The sequence below is a fragment of the Phacochoerus africanus genome, chromosome 4 (assembly GCF_016906955.1).
Source record: "Phacochoerus africanus isolate WHEZ1 chromosome 4, ROS_Pafr_v1, whole genome shotgun sequence".
Lineage (NCBI taxonomy): Eukaryota > Metazoa > Chordata > Mammalia > Artiodactyla > Suidae > Phacochoerus > Phacochoerus africanus.
This window is the reverse complement of record NC_062547.1, coordinates 55661621-55682623: the sequence shown is the minus strand read 5'-3', so window position 1 is coordinate 55682623 and position 21003 is coordinate 55661621. Positions and strand designations below refer to the sequence as shown.

Sequence of the window (21003 nt, the reverse complement as noted above, 5' to 3'; positions counted from 1 at the left end):
ATTCGAGAAAAAGTATAAACAAAATTGAAAAATTGCAAGTATATGGTACAGATATTAATTATCACAAAACAATTTTATCTTATTATATAAACCAAGGTTATATAGTGGAGCATAAACCTTAAATACTTTCCTGAAATTTAATTCTCTTGGATTTGTAAAGAAGCACTCACTGGATGTTTTGCAAATATTTGGCAAGACCCTGATAGGCCCGGGGATTTATTCAGACCTATCCTCAACACAAACCCAACTGAAAAAAAAAGAAAACAAAACACAACAACAACACAAAAGCAAAGAAATACTTCTGGTGCTGGGCAATTACACATGAATCAGCCTATCAGTTTATTTATATTACACTTCAATATCAGGATATTATTCATTATTACAATTGTCCTGTTTTATGTAATTCAGTTCTTAATAGAGTATCTTTAAGTTTTAAATGTTTTATTTTCACATATTTATCAGACCTGTTAACAGGAATCTTACTTTGTCCATTTTGATTAGTTTTACTTGTCAGGGATGTGTTGTCACTTTCTATGCAATAGAGATCTGCATTCTCTCCTCCACACTAAATAATTTCCCAAATATTCTCAATATTGACTGTCATTCTTTTATGTCTGAAACCTTTCTTTATATTCAACGAATTATTTAACAAAATATTTATCATGTAGACTTTATATCATCCATTATTACAATTTTATACTGTATACATATATATTTCATTTGTTAAGTAAATGAAATAAATATGTGGAAGAAATGGTTCAGTTAATTGTATACATATATCTCACACCTGTAGAGAGACCCAGAGGGGGTCTAACTGCCTCTCAATGTGGAAAGTCAAATCCTTGGTAGACCAGCCTAGCTGGCATACACAAGAAAATTAACATAGACTTTTTTTTTTTGGTCTTTTTGCTATTTTTTGGGCCGCTCCCTCGGCATATGGAAGTTCCCAGGCCAGGGGTCCAACCGGAGCCTCAGCCACTGGCCTACACCAGAGATACAGCAACGCAGGATCCGAGCCGTGCCTGCAACCCACACTACAGCCCACGGCGACGCCGGATCATCAACCCACTGAGCAAGGGCAGGGACCGAACCCGCAACCTCATGGTTCCCAGTCGGATTCGCCAACCACTGCGCCATGACTGGAACTCCCTAACATAGACTTTTATCAACATGTTATTCTCAGAGAGACGTTTATCCCCAGGTCATTACCAGGATTAACAAGCTGGCAGCTGCATATTGTGCCACATGTTTCCCTCCTTTGGAAATTGTCAATAAATTAATAGCAAGATTTGGCATAAAATCACAACCAGAAATCTGAAGACATAGTTCCGAGGCTTTCATCTGCTTCTTTCTTGCCTGGGAGGGGCAATAGTTTGCTCTGAACATCACCTTCTCTTTCTCCCATGAACTGAATTCCTTCTCAAAATATTTGGTAGTACTTTTTGAAGATCAGAATCAAAATGTGTTAATGCAGGTGAATATGCTTTCAAAAATTGTATCAGTTTTTTTCCCTATAATCAAGAATAGTACCTGATATATTGAGAGTATACAACTGGTATTTTAAATTGATTTTATATGGTACTTGTCTTTCTCTTTCTGACTTACTTCACTCAGTATGAGAGTCTCTAGTTCCATCCATGTTGCTACAAATGACATTATTTCATTCTTTTTTATGGCTGAGTAGTATTCCATCATGTATATACACTACTTCTTTCTAATCCAATCATCTGTCGATGAACATTTGGGTTGTTTCCATGTCTTGGCTATTGTGAATAGTGCTGCATTGAACATGCGGGTGCATGTATGATATCACTTATATCTGGAATCTAATATATGTCACAAATGAATCTTTCCACATAAAGGAAAATCATGGATTTAGAGAATACACTTGTGATTGCCAAGGGGGAGGGAGTGGGATGGATTGGGAGCTTGGGATTAGTAGATGCAAACGATTGCCTTTGGGATGGATTAGCAATGAGTTCCTGCTGTGTAAAACTGGGAACTCTGTCAAGTCACTTATAATGGAGCATGATAATGTGAAAAAATAGAATGTGTGCATGTATGTGTAACTGGGTCCCCATGCTGCACAGTGGAAAAAACAATTGTATTGGGGAAATAGCAATAAAAAATAAAAATTAAATAAAAAATAAAAGTTAAATCGATTTTAATTATAATTTATTATTTCCATTCTCATATTAACAAATTACATTTTTAATAAAGATCAGAGTGTGATGACCACAAATTTTCTTATATATGAACTTAGTACCATAACTGAGAAAAAGTCCCTGATCATTTTTATAAAATAGGATGTGTCTCTTGAGTGAGAGTAGAGGACATGCACTATATATGATGTGATTGAATTGTTTAAATTGTATTAAAGTATACCATACAATAGTGAATTACACACATAACAGGTGGCAAGATAAATCATATCAAAATGAAAACACCCATGCAACAACCCCTGAGGTGGGGAATAGACACTTGTTCTTGCCAATTTTAATATTTTTTTTAATTAAAGTGTACTTGATTTACAGTGTTGTACAAATTTCCACTGTAGCACATAGTGACCCAGTCATAAATACAACTATATATATACATAAAATTTTTCTGGTAATATCTACCATCATGTTCTATCCCAAGAGACTGGATATAGTTCCCTGTGCTTTACATTAGGATATCATTGCTTATCCTTTTTATTTTTTGCCACATTGAAAATGTTTTAATGAAACTATCATGTATTTGTAATGCTTGCTAAAATTTATATTTTTTTCTTTGACTTCATTTATTTGTTATGAAGATTTTGAATTTTTTTCCATTATAGCTGGTTTACTGTGTTCTGTCAATTTTCTACTACACATCATGGTGATCTGGTTACACATACATGTATAGATTAATCACAGGTGATTAGGCATAGTTCCTAGTGCTATATAGCAGGATCTCATTGCCTATCCATTCCAAACGCAGTAATCTGCATCTATTAACCCCAAGGTCCCAATCCACCCCCCGTCCCCCTCCCCATTGGCGACTACATGTCCATTCTCCAAGTACATGATTTTCTATTCTGTGGAAAGGTTCATTTGTGCCTTATATTACATTTCAGATATAAGTGATATCATATGGTATTTGTCTTTCACTTTCTGACTTACTTCACTCATAATGAGTCTCTAGTTCCTTCCATGTTGCTACAAATGGCATTATTTGTTCTTTTTTACGGCCAAGCAGTATTCCATTGTGCATATATACGTCTTCCTAATCCAATAGTCTATCCGTGGACATTAGAGTTGTTTCCATGTCTTGGCTATTGTGAATATGGCTGCAATGAACATGCAGGTGTATGTGTCTTTTTCAAGGAATGTTTTGTCCAGATATATGCCCAAGAGTGGGATTGCTGGGTCATATCGTAGTTCTATGTACAGATTTCTAAGGTACCTCCATACTGTTGTACCAACTTACATTCCCACCAACAGTGCAGGAGGGTTCCCTTTTCTCCACAACCCATCCAAAATTTATTTCTGGACTTATTAATGATGGCCATCTTAACTGGTGTTAGGTGGTGTCTTGTGGTAGTTTTGATTTGGATTTCTCTAATAATCAGGGATGTTGAGCATTTTTTCATGTGTTTGTTGGCATCTGTACATCTTCCTTGGAAAAATGTCTGTTCAGGTCTTTCCCATTTTTCCATTGCATCATTGGTTTTTTTGCTGTTGCGTTGTATAAGTTGCTTGTATATTCTAGAGATTAAGCCCTTGTCCATTTCATCATTTGGAACTGTTTTCTCCCATTCTGTAAGTTGTCTTTTAGGTTTCTTTTTGGTTTCCTTTGCTGTGCAAAAGCTTGTCAGTTTGATTAAGTCCCATTGGTTTATTTTTGCTTTTCTTTCTGTTGCTTTGGAAGACTGACCTGAGAAAAAATTTGTAAAGCTGATGTCAGAGAATGTTCTGCCTATGTTCTCTTTTAGGACTTTGATTGTATCTTGTCTTATATTTAAGTCTTTAAGCCATTTTGAGTTTATTTTTGTGCATGGTGTAAAGTTGTGTTCCAGTTTCATTGATTTGCATGTAGCTGTCCAGGTTTCCCAGCGATACCTGCTGCCAAGCCTGTCTTTTTTCCATTTTATGTTCTTGCCTCCTTTGTCAAAGATTAATTGACCATAGGTGTCTGGGTTTATTTCTGGATTCTCTATTCTGTTCCATTGGTCTGTATGTCAGTTTTGGTACCAGTACCATACTGTCTTGATGACTGTGGCTTTGTACTATTGCCTGAAGTCTGGGAGAGTTTTGCCTCCTGCTTGGCTTTTGTTCCTCAGTATTGCTTTGGCAATTATGGGTCTTCTGTGGTTCCATACACATTTTTGGATTGGTTTTTCTAGTTCTAAGAAAAATGTCATGGGTAATTTGATAGGGATTGCATTGAATATTTAGATCACTTTGGGTAGTATGGCCATTTTTATCATATTAGCTTTTCCGGCCCAGGAGCATTGGATATCTTTCCATTTCTTTGTATCTTCTTTGATTTCCTTGATTAATGTTTTATAATTCTCAGCATACAAGTCCTTTACCGTGTATTCCCAGGTGTATACCCAGGTATTTGATATTTTGGGATAAAATTTTAAAAGGTGTTGTATTTTTGTATTCCTTTTCTAATATTTCATTGTTAGTATGCAGAAATGTGATTGATTCCTGAATGTTAATTTTATATCCTGCTACTTTGCTGAATTTGTTGATCAGTTCAAGTAATTTTGGGGATGAGTCCTTATTCATTTTAAATAAAAACTCAAAGTCCATACTTCCTTTGCCCCAATCATTAATTCTTCTGATGTCTCTAGGAAGCAAATGCATCTCTCCTACATGTTGTTCTTTAATTACTTCTTTATCAATAACCCATGTTAAATGTCCTTGTTAAACATGAAGGTGATTCATCTAGGAAATGCAAGAACAAAAGCCAGATGGCCACCCAGGTCTGGCAGGACTGACTTAGAGGAAATGAAAAAGAAGACACCCATGCTCAGGGTATAAGGGAAATGGGAATTATTAAGTGAAATATTTTATGGATAGTGAGACCAGGAGATACCACATCCAGTGCTTCAGGGAAATGGGGAATACTAGAAGGAGTATTGTGCCAATATAACAAAACACATGAGACTACTTTATATTTAGAAAGTGTGGGGACCAGGAGGCACTCTGTTCCACAGAACAAAGCCTAGGCTTTAGCTCACATGACTTATATTAAGGAAGATGATGAGATAAATATGGAAAGTGATGAGATTATTATTAGTGGGATTAAGGAAGGTGACAAGATTAGTGGAAAGCACAGGCATAGGCAATGTTGAGGTTATCTTCTTAGTGATATCAAAGGGGGTACCCATAGGATATGGTGCAGTTGATTAAGTTGTTTATAGAATAACATGAATATCTTGTCTTTGAAGAAGACCTTGTACTTTATAACTCTGCATCCACAGATATTTGCCTTCTGTAGAGTTCAGCTGTTCAGTGCTCTCCAAGAGGAGAGGTGCTACGAGAAGTAAGAAGCAGAAAGTAGTAAGTATTAGTGGCAGAAATTCAAAGGAATTAAGAATATGAAATTGAATGGAAATGACATTGAGGGTATTTTATAAATGAATCCTGGCTAGTTTCTCTACTTGAAGAGATCAGTTCATACAATTCATTCTTCCATCTCTTTTCTATTTGTTTTTTCATTTTAAGGTAAGATCAAGTTTGGGGGAGCCTTCCAAGGCAAAACAAATCCTGTAACTAGCATATGGATGAGAGTGTGTTTGACTTGCCTGATCATCTATGGAGGAAATATTCTTCACTCTGTGTTGACCCTAGAATAACATAACGGTGAGTGACTTTTCCATGATGTTTTGTCAACTGCAAAAGCACTAAAACATGATTCCAATACATTCTAACTCCTATTGATAGACAAAATAAATTCTGAGTGAATCAAAACTTCTTTATTTGTCATATTTCAATATCTTACACACAATGGGAAGTTAAAATTAGGTAAATAGATGGAGAATCATCAGTGAGTGCAGTCTTTGTTTAGTAAATATTCTTTCATAATCCTGAGTCTATCAAAACACCACACTTAACCAAAAGCTAATTAAGAGAAGAAATACTTGTCTACCAGCCCTTTTGATGGAATGTTGAAGGACAGGAGAATTAACCAAGAGAGCTGAGTTAACCAATGAAAGCTTTTGGTTTATTCATTCTATGTTCATCTGCATTCATATTATTAGGTAATGATTGAAAGTTATTTAAGGATTGGAGCAATGGTACTGTCTTAATAATAGAAATCAATTTTAAATAATCAGTACATATTTACAGAATTCCAGGCACATGATGGACTCCATGTAAATAACTACCTATAGGTTAATTTCAGAGTTTAGAAAACTCAGACTTACATAATAGATAAATAAGAATACAGAACTCCAAACTCAATTGTCTTCACAAAAGTCTTTAAGATAAAGATGTTCCACTATTATCACTAAAAAAAAAAAAAAATTATTTTGGATCTTGACATTATATCAGCAAGGACATGGCAGTTGTTCCTTGCAGTTTCTGTTCAAAAATTTGTCAGCAATACAGACAGAGAAGATACATGAAAACATGTTACACATAAAAAAATCTACCTAGGACATTCGATAGGATGTTTGGCCTGCCTGGGATGCTATTTTTTTTGGCCATGGCTTGCAGCATGCAGATGTTCCCAGGGCCAGAGATCAAACCTGAGCCAGAGCAGAAATCAGAGCCATGACAGTGACTGCACCAAGTTCTTAACAGCTAGACCACCAGAGAATTCCAGGCCTTGGATAGTATACATAATGCTACTTGAAGAGAATGCTTTCAGGAAGATGTCTGCCAGTGAATTTGGAGAAGCAAATTGGCTGATTCTCATATGCTGTCTGTCTTCAGCTGTAATTCTTAAATGATGCTAACAAAGGGATAATTTTGCCTGATATAATTCAGAATTGTGAAGTTGATATTTTTCAGAACTGGAATTTCTGTTGGCCACAGCATCAAGGATGTTTGTACCTGGGCTCCTCTAGTATTTCCTGGGCACATCCTCTACTCTGACTTTCTGGGAGGAAGCATATCTCCCCATCAGCCTCCTTAACGCTGTGGTCACATCTTTGTTTCTCAAGCTGTAGATGAGTGGGTTGAGCATTGGTGTGAGGATGGTGTAGGAGGCAGATACAATTTTGTCTTTCTCTGGTGTGTGGTATGAATGGGGCAGCACATTGGTGTAGAAGGCTGCCCCATAGAAAATGATCACCATCATAATATGGAAGGAACAGGTTGCAAAGGCTTTTCTCCGGCCCTCAGCAGAGTTCATCTGATGAATGGTGAGCAGGATGCGAGTGTAGGAGACAGAGATAATGGATATAGGGATAAGCAGCATCAGCACACAGCAGGCATACATGAGGGTCTCGTAGACTGATGTGTCAACACATGATAGCTTCAGTACCGCTGGTATCTCACAGAAAAAGTGGTTGATCTTTCGGGACCCACAGTAGGGGAAACTCATAGTAAAGGGAGTCAGCATGAATCCATCCAAGGAACCACCAATCCAGGAGCCCACCACCATAAGCAAGCAAATCCTACGGTTCATAAGGAGAGGGTATCGAAGAGGGTTGCACACAGCCACGTACCGGTTATACGCCATGAGGCCCAGCAGGAAGAATTCCCCTCCAATCAGGGTCAGATAGAGAAAGATCTGAACTGCACAGCCCGGGAAGGAGATGGTCTTTTCCTTGGAGAAGAGGTCATGCAGCATCTTGGGGACAGTGATGCAAATGTAGACAGTGTCCATGATGGAGAGTTGGCTAAGCAAGAAGTACATGGGTGTGTGAAGACGGGAATCTGTGTGGATGAGCAGAATCATGACCACATTGGCTGTTACAGCCACCAAAAAGATGGAGAAGACCACAGCAAAGATAAGCCCTGGGAATGTAGGATGTGTGATGAGGCCCAAGAGGATGAAGTCAGTGGAGTTCTGGTGAAATGCCACCATGTTCATGTCACATGCTAGCTCTAGAGCTGCAAAGACCAAAAGTTGTTGAGTTTATGAATTAACCAAATTCAGAAATTCATGAGTTTATGTATTAATCAAAATATAATACATAGACATCCATCTGTTATTTCATAAATTGATAGAAAAGACACATGAAGCCAATAAGTATAGATAGGTTTCATCTTTTTTGGATTCTGTTGTTATTAAACTGCTCTGCAAATGTTAATCCCTCCATCAGGGATTAACAAGGCAGTAATATAACCTTTAATTAAGGGTCAGGAGTCATTGGCCTGTAGTCAGATATTGTTTTACCAAGGAAGCTCAAGTCTTAGGCACAGTTCACATTGTGAACTTGGATTTGTTTTTTTCATAAGATCATTTGGTGTTATAAATCTCAAGTGAGGGCCACCTTAACTTTATTACACAAGCATGGCTTTGCTTTCATCATCAGGGTGGTATTTCTGATTGACTCCATTGAGCGGGTTCAGATTTTATGACTTGGTATGGCCTCATATAATTTCATGGAGACTTAAGCTACTCTTAAATCATTGTTCAGCCAAACATCAATAAAGTTTCTCTGACATTCTGAAGTTATCAAAATGTTATAATGTCCTAGGAATTCATTGCTAATTGCCTTAAAAATAATTTCTTATTTATTGTTCTATGTTGTTAACTGATCCTTTATGTTAATCAATAAAAGTAACTCCAGATGGGAAAAATACAGTAATATTAAAATTCCCTTGAATAAATGGAATTAATTTTTATAATTTTTATTCTTGAAAAAGGTAAATGTACTTTAATTAGATATGTTCTGGGACATTGAAAGATGAATTTAGTATTATTATTATGATTTATTATTATTTTGTAGTTTATCTCTTTCCCCATTTCAGTGACAGAATTACTGAAGCAATATATTTCCATAAAATGTATTCCCTAACAAAGTATATTCAAAGACACAGCCTTTGAGGTATCAAGAACAAATAAATTCTCTTTTATGCTGAAGGAATACTATTTGGAAAAATAGACTTTTTTCTTCTGAGTGTTATTCAAAATGGAGTTAATTATAAGTTATATTCTAGATGAGTAAAATTCCAAAAGGCAAAAATAAAAAGGAACTTTATGTTTTTCTCTGCTGAAACTAAACTTTTAATCAGTTTAGGGGGAAAAAAGTAAATGCCTGCACGCTTAATAAAACTTACCTAAATATCAAATATTGGCTATCAACAAGCATGGTGAAGGTTAGCAACTTTTGCCTTTGTTTAAATATTTGAAAGATTTAATTCTGACAGCCACAGCTCTGAATCATAAATAAAAAACTAAATTTAAGATATGGTTAAAATTATATTTGTAGGATTCTGCAACAACTGATTGGATATAAAGATATTAATGTAGGTAGACAATAACTTTGCCTTGACCAATGATCTTATTTTTCCTGTTAGACACAATAGAGATTTAATATGTCGCTTAATGACACTATCAGATCCAGTCCTAACTGTCATTTTACAAATACACTGAAAAACTGAAATAACTAAATATTTGGAAAATTGCCTAAGAAAATTTATAAAGTTGCTTTACAATTAAAATATGGGCCAAATGGGAGTTCCCGTCGTGGCGCAGTGGTTAACTAATCCGACTAGGAACCATGATGTTGCGGGTTGGGTCCCTGCCCTTGCTCAGTGGGTTAACGATCCGGTGTTGCCGTGAGCTGTGGTGTAGGTTGCAGATGCGGCTTGGATCCCGCGTTGCTGTGGCTCTGCTGTAGACTGGTGGCTAGTAGTAGACTGGTGGCTACGGCTCCGATTAGACCCCTAGCCTGGGAATCTCCATATGCCGCGGAAGCGGCCCAAGAAATAGCAAAAAACAAACAAACAAACAAAAGGGCCAAATGATTTTATTTCATAGAAACACTCAGATTGGACTCCACAAAATAATAAACAAATTAAAGCTTTCTCATTGCCTTAATATCTTTGACTAAGGGGTGGGGAGTGGGATGGATTGGGAGTCTGAGGTTAATAGTTGCAAACTTTTGCAATTGGAGTGGATAAGCAATGGCATCCAGCTGTACAGCCCAGGGAACTATATCCAGTCACTTGTGATGGAACATTATGGAGGATAATATGAAAAAATTATATATATCTGTATGAGATTGGGTCTCTACTGTAAAGTAAAAATTGATAGAATAGTGTAAATAAACTATAATAGAAAAATAAAAATTATAAAATAAAAAGCTTTTCTAACTAGAAAAAAAAATTGGAATGCATTTTTTTTTTTACTTTCACTTTACTAGATCCTCTCTCAGTGTAGATCCTAGATTAATAGAATATGAAAGCTGAAGCAGAAAAAAGAACCTTAGAAAGACTTTTTCATTATTTTTAAAACAACCAGAGACTCAGTTAATAAAAGAACCACACATTGGATACAGGGTGGTTGGGAGTGTGTGTGTATGTATGTGCATGTGTATGTGGGTCTGTGTGTGAATGTCTGTGTTTGTGTAAGGGACAGAATATTTGCATGAAAGAAACAGATCCTGTGAAAGTCATAGTACTATAAGGGGCTTAAATACAGAGGTTCATATTTTACTTTAGTCAATTAATCAAATATATAAAACCACTGACACATGATCTAAACATAAAATTAACATAGTGCTGTGTTATATTTGACACAATAATTTAGCAGTGACAATATCCACATTATGAACAAAATAACATTTTATTACTTACTTCCATGTACATAAGTTCCCAGCATCTAATTTTAACATTAGTGTCATTATTATTGTTTTATATGATGTGTGATTTTTGTGATTTGATTTTCACATACAAGATCCAGGATTCCATTCCCCATCAGTAATCTTTCTACCACTATCACCATTATTATCATTATTCCCTTCTCTTGGGTCTTCTCCTATTTCACTCTATAACTAGAGCCCTTCTTAAAAAAAAAAAAAAAAGAAGAAAATGAACAAACTTGTATCTCATGATCTCAGTCATAGGCTTTTCTACTGTTCAAGTCAGAGAATCCTCTGACCTCCAGGATTAATAAAAAAATCACCCACCATAGCTACATAGTCACCTGGTGGTAGGGAAGGGGATGGGGTGTGGGAAGATCCAAACTCTGGATCTCTGTCATGGGAAAGAATGGGCAAGTTTTTCAAGACACCTTGATTTAATCTCTGATGTACCACGTGGCAAGAAGAGGTAAGGACGTCAAAGAGGGTCTCTGTGCAGAGCACCACCTGGTAGAAGCTGCTTCTTTTTGGACAGTAGTACTGGAATTATTCTGGGAGAAGCTACATAAATCCACACACAATTCAGACTCTAGAGCATTTTTGCAAAAAGAGATCTTATAAAAAGAATTAGGTGATATCCTACCAGGGAGATGGAATGTCTAAAATGGTGAGGTCTTGGGACAATCCCAACTTATTCACTATAGGTACATATTTAAATCATCTGTATCATATGATGTTTTGACATCTTAGAAAACAGTTTTACCTAAGGAGAGACTGCCCTCCTTGGGCTAGCCAGTTTTTAGAGGTAGCAAAGTGTTCAGCATGTCTTTGATGTGCAGACTTATCATTTTTGCACCCCTGGAGGCAATTTGCTCTACCTGAATCATTCCAGAACTAAGTACCTGGAAAACAGAAATCACTCCGAAGCCAGCCAAAATTATTCAAACCATCTAATCCTAAACTGTTTCCACTGCCCTGCCTTATTTTTTTCAGTGGAAATCCCAATAATGGCTGTGGCCCAATGCTTTCTCCCTGCTCCTGCCTTCTGCCTTCAACTATCCTGGTGACTTTTCCTGCCCTTGTTTGGTATGCTGTGGCTCCTGTCTTTAGGATCTTGAATATAACAAATTTTATTTTTATTTGAATCTCTCCTCTGTCTCCTCCAGTTGCCACATTTCATTGACCATCTCATGGAAAAATGCAAAATACACCCCCTGCCAGGAATCAAGCATGGCTATAGATATAGGATAAAAGCTGGCTGTTCTTTCTGTGTAATTCTCCACCTCAAGCAGAAAGAGACTCAGATTGAGATTTACAAAACTTTAAAGCAGGAAACATATAATGAGCACATGAGCGATAACTGCCTTAAAAATGGTAGTATATAATAAGAACCAAGAGAAGGTTGGAATAAGTTTGGTTAGAAAAAACTGCAATATCAGAGATGGAAGCTGAGCTGACTTTAAAGTCTGAGGCTTAAAAAGGAGAGAGAAAAGCATCATCAATGGTGTAAACAATGTCAGAAAAAAGATAGCAAGCAAGAATTACCACGGCATAAATGGGTAAAGAAATGCCCAGTACAACTGTAGCTAAAGGGTGCCTTGGAGGGCTACTGTGTGTGGAATAGACTGGGGTTGGCTTATCCTGGGGCTGGAAGTGAAGGCTGAGAGATTTTTGATTCATTTGGAAATTAAGTACAAATGTAAGTTGTTTGATAAAACATTATATACATGGCGAAATAGTAAAGGTATATGACAGTTTTATAAGGTTGAAAGCAAGTTGACTAATATTATATACTGTAAATAATTTCTTTAAAGCCTCACTAGGCTGTGACCAGTGAACTACTTTTTTTTCTTTTTTTTACCTACACCATTTAGAACTATACTCATTTATCTATTTTTATATATTAGGAAATTGTTGGGCATTGTTTCAGTTATTGAATAATCAGATTCTCCCTGTTTATCCCTATGAAACTTAGTATCCAATGATGTGAATTTGTTTATTTTTCCATACTTTATCTCTAATGCTCATAGTCATACGTGTCCATAAATACCCTTTGCCTGCTCTGTTCATTCAGATGGTAACTGATTTAATCAATGGAATGGAAACTAACCCTCTACTTTCCCTTACCACTCTCACAGTCAATTTGGAAATACTCAAAATGGGAAATCAAATATGAAAAAGAGAGAAGCCTTTCCTTGCTTAAAAATTTACACTACAGTGGCATGTAGATAACATTCATTGAACATATATGGCACCAAGAATTAATTCAGTAGAAACAGCATGTGTTCTAAAGTCAGATATCAATTTACCTAATAAATATTGCTAAGGATACCATAAATGGTCCACAAAAAAATGTACGACTGTGCTCCTGGAGTATTAAATTTAAAGTTGTCAGATGCCAGAAGGATAGCTACTGTTTCGATTCAGAGATATAGCCTTATGAGCAGTGGTGTCAGTTTGTGCAATGATAAATGGAAATAAAAGAATCAGCCGTAGTGAAAATCTACTCCACTATACTAATGCTATAAATGAGTAAAGGATCAGAGGGAAAGAACAACAGCATAAAACTAGGAGTGACAGGGGATCATAAGAAGCTGACATGTCTGGCTCCTAATATAATGTGCTTATGATTGCATGGTACAAGTAAATATCTGAAATGTAGACACAAGACCATTCCACTACAGTTGCTCAGCTCAGTGGTCTCTGATATGCCCATGGTAGGAAGATTCTCAGGAGATTTTTTAAAGAAATGTTGTTTGTCTACAAAAAAACAAAGATATGTTATTTGGGGGCACTCTTAGAACACATAAGTGTGCATATTGAGTAGGAAAGGGAAAAGGGAACTTAGAAGATAATCAGAAAAAAATAAATAATTCAGTGCATTTTCATTTCCTCCCAACGATGCAAAAAACCTCCACCTACAAGTAACTACGTACGAAGAGGATAGCACTTGCCCTATACAGAGGGCAATCCTTGTTTTTCCTTTAGAAATGTATATCCTAGCCATTAAGGTCTAAAAACATGGCATTTTCCAGTATGAGCTCTTACATACACTTTTTCTCTTTTTAAATACATTCAAGCTATTCTACACTATTACCAGATTCTCTTTAGCTTTCTGGCATCAAATCAATGTATCCTCTTTCCAAAGGTGAATGTATAAATTTGTACTTCCTAATCAAATTTATCCTTCTTAATCTTGATGATTCATTCTAATAGTCCCAGAATGATGCCTAAAGAAAACATCCCAGTTTGTAAGAAAAGTTCTATGTGTTTTCCATGAAAACATTAGCTCTTACCTCAGAGCAGCTGAGCCCAAGCCTTAGTTAGGCAAAAGTGAAATGGCAGACTTATTAAATACTTGAATATGGAGGTGGGGCTATGTTAAAAGTAAGCTTTTAGTTAATACTGGATTTCAGCATCCTGCAGGAGCAATCCCTAGTTTAGTAATTAAGCTATGGTTCCTGGGTTCACCTTGTTCATTAGAGGAGGATCAGCCAAAGTCAGGCCCTCTTACCAGAGGGTTCTTTCTTCTCCCAAGGGAAAGGTTGTAATCATTTATTGATAATTCTTCATAAAACTACTTATCTAATCCTGGCATCTCTCAGAATAATAAAAAATATAATATGGATATGACAATAAGATTCATTCTAAGTTTAAAATTAAAGCTTAAAATTCTAAAATGGGTTGGGACAAACAAAAAAAAATCCCTCTTTTTCATGGCATTGTCCTATTTTGTTTGTGTCAGTTATATTAAACATGTCTATTTAATACAAAGGTTAATTGTTTTTTCATAGTTATTCATCTAGTGAGCAGTGGAGAAGGAATTTGTATGCAATATGAAATAAAGGAGACATTAAAAGAACAAAGAAAAGTCAGAGAAAGAGAAGAAAGTAGGAAGGGAAACATGAAGGAAGGGAAAGAAGAAAAACATTATGGAGTAAAACAAAACATGTTTTCTAAAAGTTATTTTGCATCACCATATTAAGATATTAAAGATGTGATAAATTAAAATTTCTAAAACAAAATCACTTAATTTCTCTAGAAAGGTAAGTGGTCTTTTTTGAAAGATAAGCAGCTTAACTAATAATAATTTCTATGATGATGATAAATATCATGATAGAATGGTTTTCACACTTTAGGCCTGCTGATGGATATGTTACTTATATGTTTAAATTTTTTTGAAGAATATTTGATTCACAATATGTTAATTTCTGCTATACAGCAGAGTGACTCAGTTTTTTATATATATATATTTATATATATATACACATTCATATTCTTTTCCATTTTGGTATATCACAGGATATTAAATATAGTTCTTTGTGCCATACAGTAGGACCTTATTGATTATCCATCCTATATATACTATAGAATGGATAATCCTATAGTATATAGGATATATACTTCTGTTTCCCCACCTCCCAAGCTTTATATTACTTATATAATTTCTAAACATCAGAAATTTATTAGCATAGATCTTATACCTCATATCCTCTGTATTACAGATGAAAAAATTCCAACAATTTAGAATGCTATTCATTAACTAGCTAATTCTTCTTAAAGATTTTTTATTGGAATTATCTATAAATGTAAAAGTCTTTCAATTAGATATAAAATAGCATTGAATATACTTTTCCTTCTAGTGTGACACTGCTCACTAAAGTCCCACCAAGATCAACTGGATATTGGTCTTCTCAGTCCTAAATGAGTTTGATAATACCTGAGCAGCTACAGCTACCAAGAGGTTGATTTATCAGTCAACAGCCATCACAGTTTATCCCAGTGAGCATCTGACAGACAACTTTAAATTTAATACTTCAGGAACACAGTCATACTTTTTTTTTGTGGACCATTTATGGTATACTTAGCAATATTTATTAGACCTCATATCTATTGTTTTGTGTTTTATCTGTCAGGGTTTGTGGCTTGAGTGTGTCTGGCATTTAGATGCACTTGGACTTCCTTGCAGGTAGTGTTTTTGCTAGTTTACTGAATTCTTTTCTTGGATGGGCATTAGCTGACAGCAATCTCCCAAACTCCCTTAAAATTCTCTTTTCTGTCTTTAATGCCCTAGAGGAATTTTTTTTTTTTTTTTTTAATGGCTGCATCCACAGCCCATAGAAGTACTCAGGCAATGGATTGAAGTTGAGCACCAGTAATGACCCACACCACAGGTGTGGCAACACTGGATCCTTCAACCCACTGGCCCCAGGCTGGAAATTGAACATGCACCTCCACAGCAACATGAGCCACAACAGTTAGACTCTTAATCCACTGTGTCACAGTGGGAACTCTACCTAGTGGGATTTTTAAACTATTTGATTGTCCTACTCTATCCTGATCACATTCTTTTTGGAAAAAATCCTCACTATTTTTTTTTATTATTAAGTCCTAAATTAATATATTCTTAGGAAATTCCTTCTACTTTCTAAAGAGTTTAACTCTAATTTTCCTTAAAGATAGAGACATATATTAGATTTCCAAACTGGAACCTCAAACATGAAAGTAAAAACCATGGAAACACAGAGAACTGGGAGGAGATAATCTCAGAGATGATAGAATATCAACTCTAAACAATGACTCATAAATCATATAATTCAAGCATCTCCTTGGAGGAATGATAAAAAGCCTCAGGGGATGTGCTAAAGATCCTGAACTTGGAAGAAGGATACCTGGGTTACTGCCATGCTTCTGCCATTTTCTGTATGTCTTTGGAAGTGGGATTTTCTTCTCAGAGATTGCTTTTTTCATCATTAAATACAAAGGTTTGGCACAATAGTCTCTAAGGTTACAGCAAACCCCAATTTTCCAAAATACAGAATTTAAATAATATTTCCTTTTTTTTAAATTTTCATTGTTTATTCTGATTGTTTCATCTACAAGAAACCTATCACTTATCCAAGGTAGGTTTAATATATTTATTGGCTATAAATAATAAAGAGAATAAAATCATGTTTAAAATACTTCTCTTGAGCTTATTGAAGGTGCTCTGGAATATCTCTAAACAAAGACTGGGAATCACTAAAACTTAAGTCTACATTTTAAATAAAATTGTTGATGTAAATAACAAAGCAGCAGTCATAAGAAATGACAGAACCTATCCAAAGCATAGATATACGATCAGGCACCCAAGATAGAGGGATGCATAATCAAATGTTAAGAATAAGGTCTCTGCTGAGAGATGGGAATATTAATCTCTAAATTTATCTGCCTCACTATGGAACAGTGGATTATAAATGTTGGGGAAAATCCATCTATTTTAAACTAAAAATTATTTATTTTGATAAAGCAGAACCAAAGAGGAATGTCAAGCATACAATTAATAATGCAGTATTAGATTTGCCTACATTTTCCATTATTCAAACATTCTTCTGGCCATAACTAAGCACATCTAACCAAGACAAACACATCTATGTTAAGTATATTTCCATTAAAAGCGTCTCTACATTAAAGTTTCATCTTTTTTTCTCTCATATTATTATTAATACATTACAGAAGACGGTTTTTAAAAGAACTTTAGCAGTTTCCATTGTGGCTCAGCCAGTTAAGGATCCCACATAACGTCCATGAGGATGCAGGTTTGATCCCTGGCCTCCCTTAGTGGGCTAAGGATCTGGCATTGCTTAGGTTACAGATGTGGCTCTGATCCATTGTTGCTGTGGCTGTGGCAAAGGCTGCCATCTGCAGCTTCGTTTTGACATCTAGCCATCCCACACGTGTGGCCATAAAAAAAATAAATAAACAAATTTCAAAAAATAAATAAAAGACCCTAAAATTCCTAAGTCTCTATATATCATGGCAATCTAGCAAAATTCACATCCCATGCTGCACTAGAGAAGAACATCATCACTGTAGACTGCAGAGAGTGCTGAAGCATAGTCAAAATAACAGGAAAAAAAAGTAGGAATGGTAAAAAACAAGAGCAAAGGAGAGTAAAGGAAAAGAAATAAAGGGATTGGGAGGTATGGATTGTTAGGAAAGGAGTAGGGGGATATTAATCAGGAAAGACAAAAGAAGGTATAGGGAAAAGAGGGAGAAAAAAGCTAAAATTGAGGAAAATAAGAACCCACTAAAGGCAAATATGCCTTTGATTTGCTTAATACTACTCTAGAGGGTAGAATACAGCTGATGTTGAAATGTATTAAAAATGTGATATTTATTTTATTTATTCAACTTATCATTTGACTGAAAACTGTATGTCTAAAACTAAGCTGGAGAAAAAAGCAAATATACATGTGGTCCCTTTTAATTAGCTGGGTGAGAAAGGAGTAATGTCAAGTCCTATACAAGTGGTTACATTGTTTCCTTCCAAGAAGATACTTTTTTTATATTAGGGTGTTCTTGTCTGTTTTCTTCAGTTTATGAAGTTATGTAGAAATTACTGTCAAGTAAGCTTATGATATAAAGCCCTTCATAATACACTCCAGTCAATGACTATTATTTTATCACAATGCTGTGCTATGGACAGACTAACATTAGTCCTTGAAACATTGTCTGTATGTTTCATCAAAGATCTTATATTAAAGTATACCAGTCACTTCTGTAGCCTCAGCTCTCCAGGAGAGAATTCTGCATTAAGTTCAAAGTCAAGAGGCAAGACCACTCCTGGACTAGAAATAGGTAAGTGAGGGATGTTTCACTGTCCCTTTTCTATAATGGTGAGTTATTTAAAATAATACCTTATGGCATATAGCACTTTCCAAAACTAAATTTGCTTTGAACCTATTATTTAATATTCTCTTAAAAGTATGCCTCTGAGGCAAAACCTAGGTTAGAATATCCTAATTTAATACATTGAGAGGAAGGGTTTCATGAAATTAAATTAATTTGCTAAACCTGACATAGTAAATTTGTCTGCATAGAGTTAAACTTTAACAAGAGTTATAATGCCAAAGCATTATTTTACTGAGAACGCAATTTTCCTTATATCAGTATTTCCTTCCTATCCAGAATCCACTTAAAAGCATATTCACTATTTCTACATCAGAAAAAGCCAAAACTTCCAAAACTAGTCTGAATCATTCTCTCCATGACACAGGCGATAGAAAATAAATTTCAAAGAGACTAAAGTACTGAGTTGAGATATCCTAAGACTTTGAAGCATGATGGTAGAATCTAAAATTTGATTCTAAATTCTGATTCTAATATGTGTGTTTTTGAGGGAAAATAGGACAGATGCTTATATTTAATGACACTAAAAATCTTATTTTTTACCAATATGGAAATGCAGGATAGAAAAATAAGGTGCCTTTGAAATTTCTATAATGAGATGTCTCTCCTCTTCTTTTCCAAGATGTGGAAGCATTGGATTTTCTGAAGCATATGTCATTTCCCAGCTAACTTATTTATGCATTTTTAAACCACTCCAGAATGCATACATTTTAAATGAGCTTATATATAATTATATTTCTATTTTTGTAATGCAAAATATTTACTTCTTAGATAATGAAGTTTGAGATAAATAAACTCCAAGATTGGTAGGAAGACAGAAAGACTGAGGAACAAATTAGAATGATTTTAGTCAAGCAGGAAAAAGCATAGAAAAGAAAAAAAAATACATTTTTTCTACTTCAGAAGTATATTGGTTACTTATGACCATTCAAATGATTAAATAAATTAGGCTAAATAAATATCAAATGGAAAATATTGGAGTTCTTGTTGTGGCAAAGCAGAAATGAATCCGACTAGTATTCATGAGGTTATGGGTTCGATCCTTGGTCTTGCACAGTGAATTAAGGATCCGGAATTGCCATGAGCTATGGTTTAGGTAACAGATGTGGCTCGTATGCTGCATTGCTGTGGCTGTGGGGTAGACCAGAAGCTGCAAATCCGTTTCAACCCCTAGCCTCATAATTTCCAGATGCCACAGGTGCAGCACTAAAAAGCAAAAATTAAAAAAAGACAGAAATATTAATTCTCAAAAGAATAAATCAAACTTTTTTTTTCTCAAAAGAGTCTCATTATTATGAAAAGGAGATATATTAGGCCACTGGACAATTTAAATACCTTGAAAAATATGTGATTTAAAACTGTCCTGGTTGTACCTATTAAATCAGATTATTGGGAAGAATGATAATGTAGAAACATCTATGTTAACAAAAGCCTCAAAATCACATTTTTTTTTTTTTTACAATGGATCCACCAGTATGGGATGGTTTTCTCAAAATTTTATGGAGAAGAAGTAAAAATGCCAGTCTAGGAGTTCCGATTGTAGCGCAGTGGTTAACGAATCCAACTAGGAACCGTGAGGTTGCAGGTCTGGTCCCTGGCCTTGCTCAGTGGGTTAAGGATCCAGTGTTGCCGTGAGCTGTGGTATAGGTTGCAGAAGCGGCTCAGATCCTGCGTTGCCGTGGCTCTGGTGTAGGCTGGCGGCTACAGCTCTGATTAAAACCCCTAGCCTGGGAACCTCTATGTGCCGTGGAAGCGGCCTTAGAAAAGGCAAAAAGACAAAAAAAAAAAAAAGTGCCAGTCTACTCCAAAAATTGATGACTGGTATCTACTAACCACATTAATGGGATTCAGTTGAAAAAATTAATTACATAGAGTCAAACCAAATTTATTTAAATAATGACTATGCCAATACTAGTTTGATTGAATTAAATGTTTTGGAAGACCATAATCCTTATTTGCAGAATAATCCATTCGATAGTGAAATAACATTCAAAATACAATCAAAATCATATTTGACATTTTGATGTTTTTGAAGTGGTCAGTGTGTAGTGTGTCTAAAAAGAGACTGCTGAAAACATAGAAGAGTAGAAGAAATGAGTATTTCTCTTCCTATGACTGAACATAGCAAAAAACAGACAACTGCATAGCCTCCAGTGGAAGGCAGAGTTTTTGAAAATCAGATAGATGGTTACTGAAACACCTATTTTATTCCCATTCAATTAAAAACCATCTATTGTTAAAAACACTCTTATCTTTCAAATAATGAAATAGTCAAAAACCCCACTGTCAGCTTTCCAAATCCCAAAATGCCTCACAATTGCTAATATGAGGATGACATTATTTTTAGGCAGAGTATATTTAAATCCAAAGGTGATGATAAAGTCTCTCTGTGGTGCAATGTGGATCAGCGGCCTCTATGAAGCCCTGAGACACAGGTTTGATCCCACACCCAGAACAGGGTGTTAAGGATCTGGCATTGCTGCAGCTGCAGCCTAGATTGCAAATGCAGTTCAGATCTGATTCCTGGCATAGGAATTCCATATGCTGCAGGGTGGCCAAAAAGAAAAAGTAAAAAATAAGATTGAAAAAAAATA

The 21003-nt window shown here is 35.5% G+C and overlaps 1 protein-coding gene across 1 annotated transcript; it reads right to left on the bottom strand.

Moving 5' to 3' along the window:
• Positions 1–7044: 7044 nt before the first annotated feature.
• LOC125124183 (olfactory receptor 2T2-like) lies at positions 7045–8013 on the bottom strand. The gene has a single exon (XM_047774334.1). The coding sequence runs from the start codon at positions 8011–8013 to the stop codon at positions 7045–7047; it is 969 nt and encodes a 322-aa protein (XP_047630290.1).
• Between the last annotated feature and the right edge of the window lie 12990 nt (positions 8014–21003).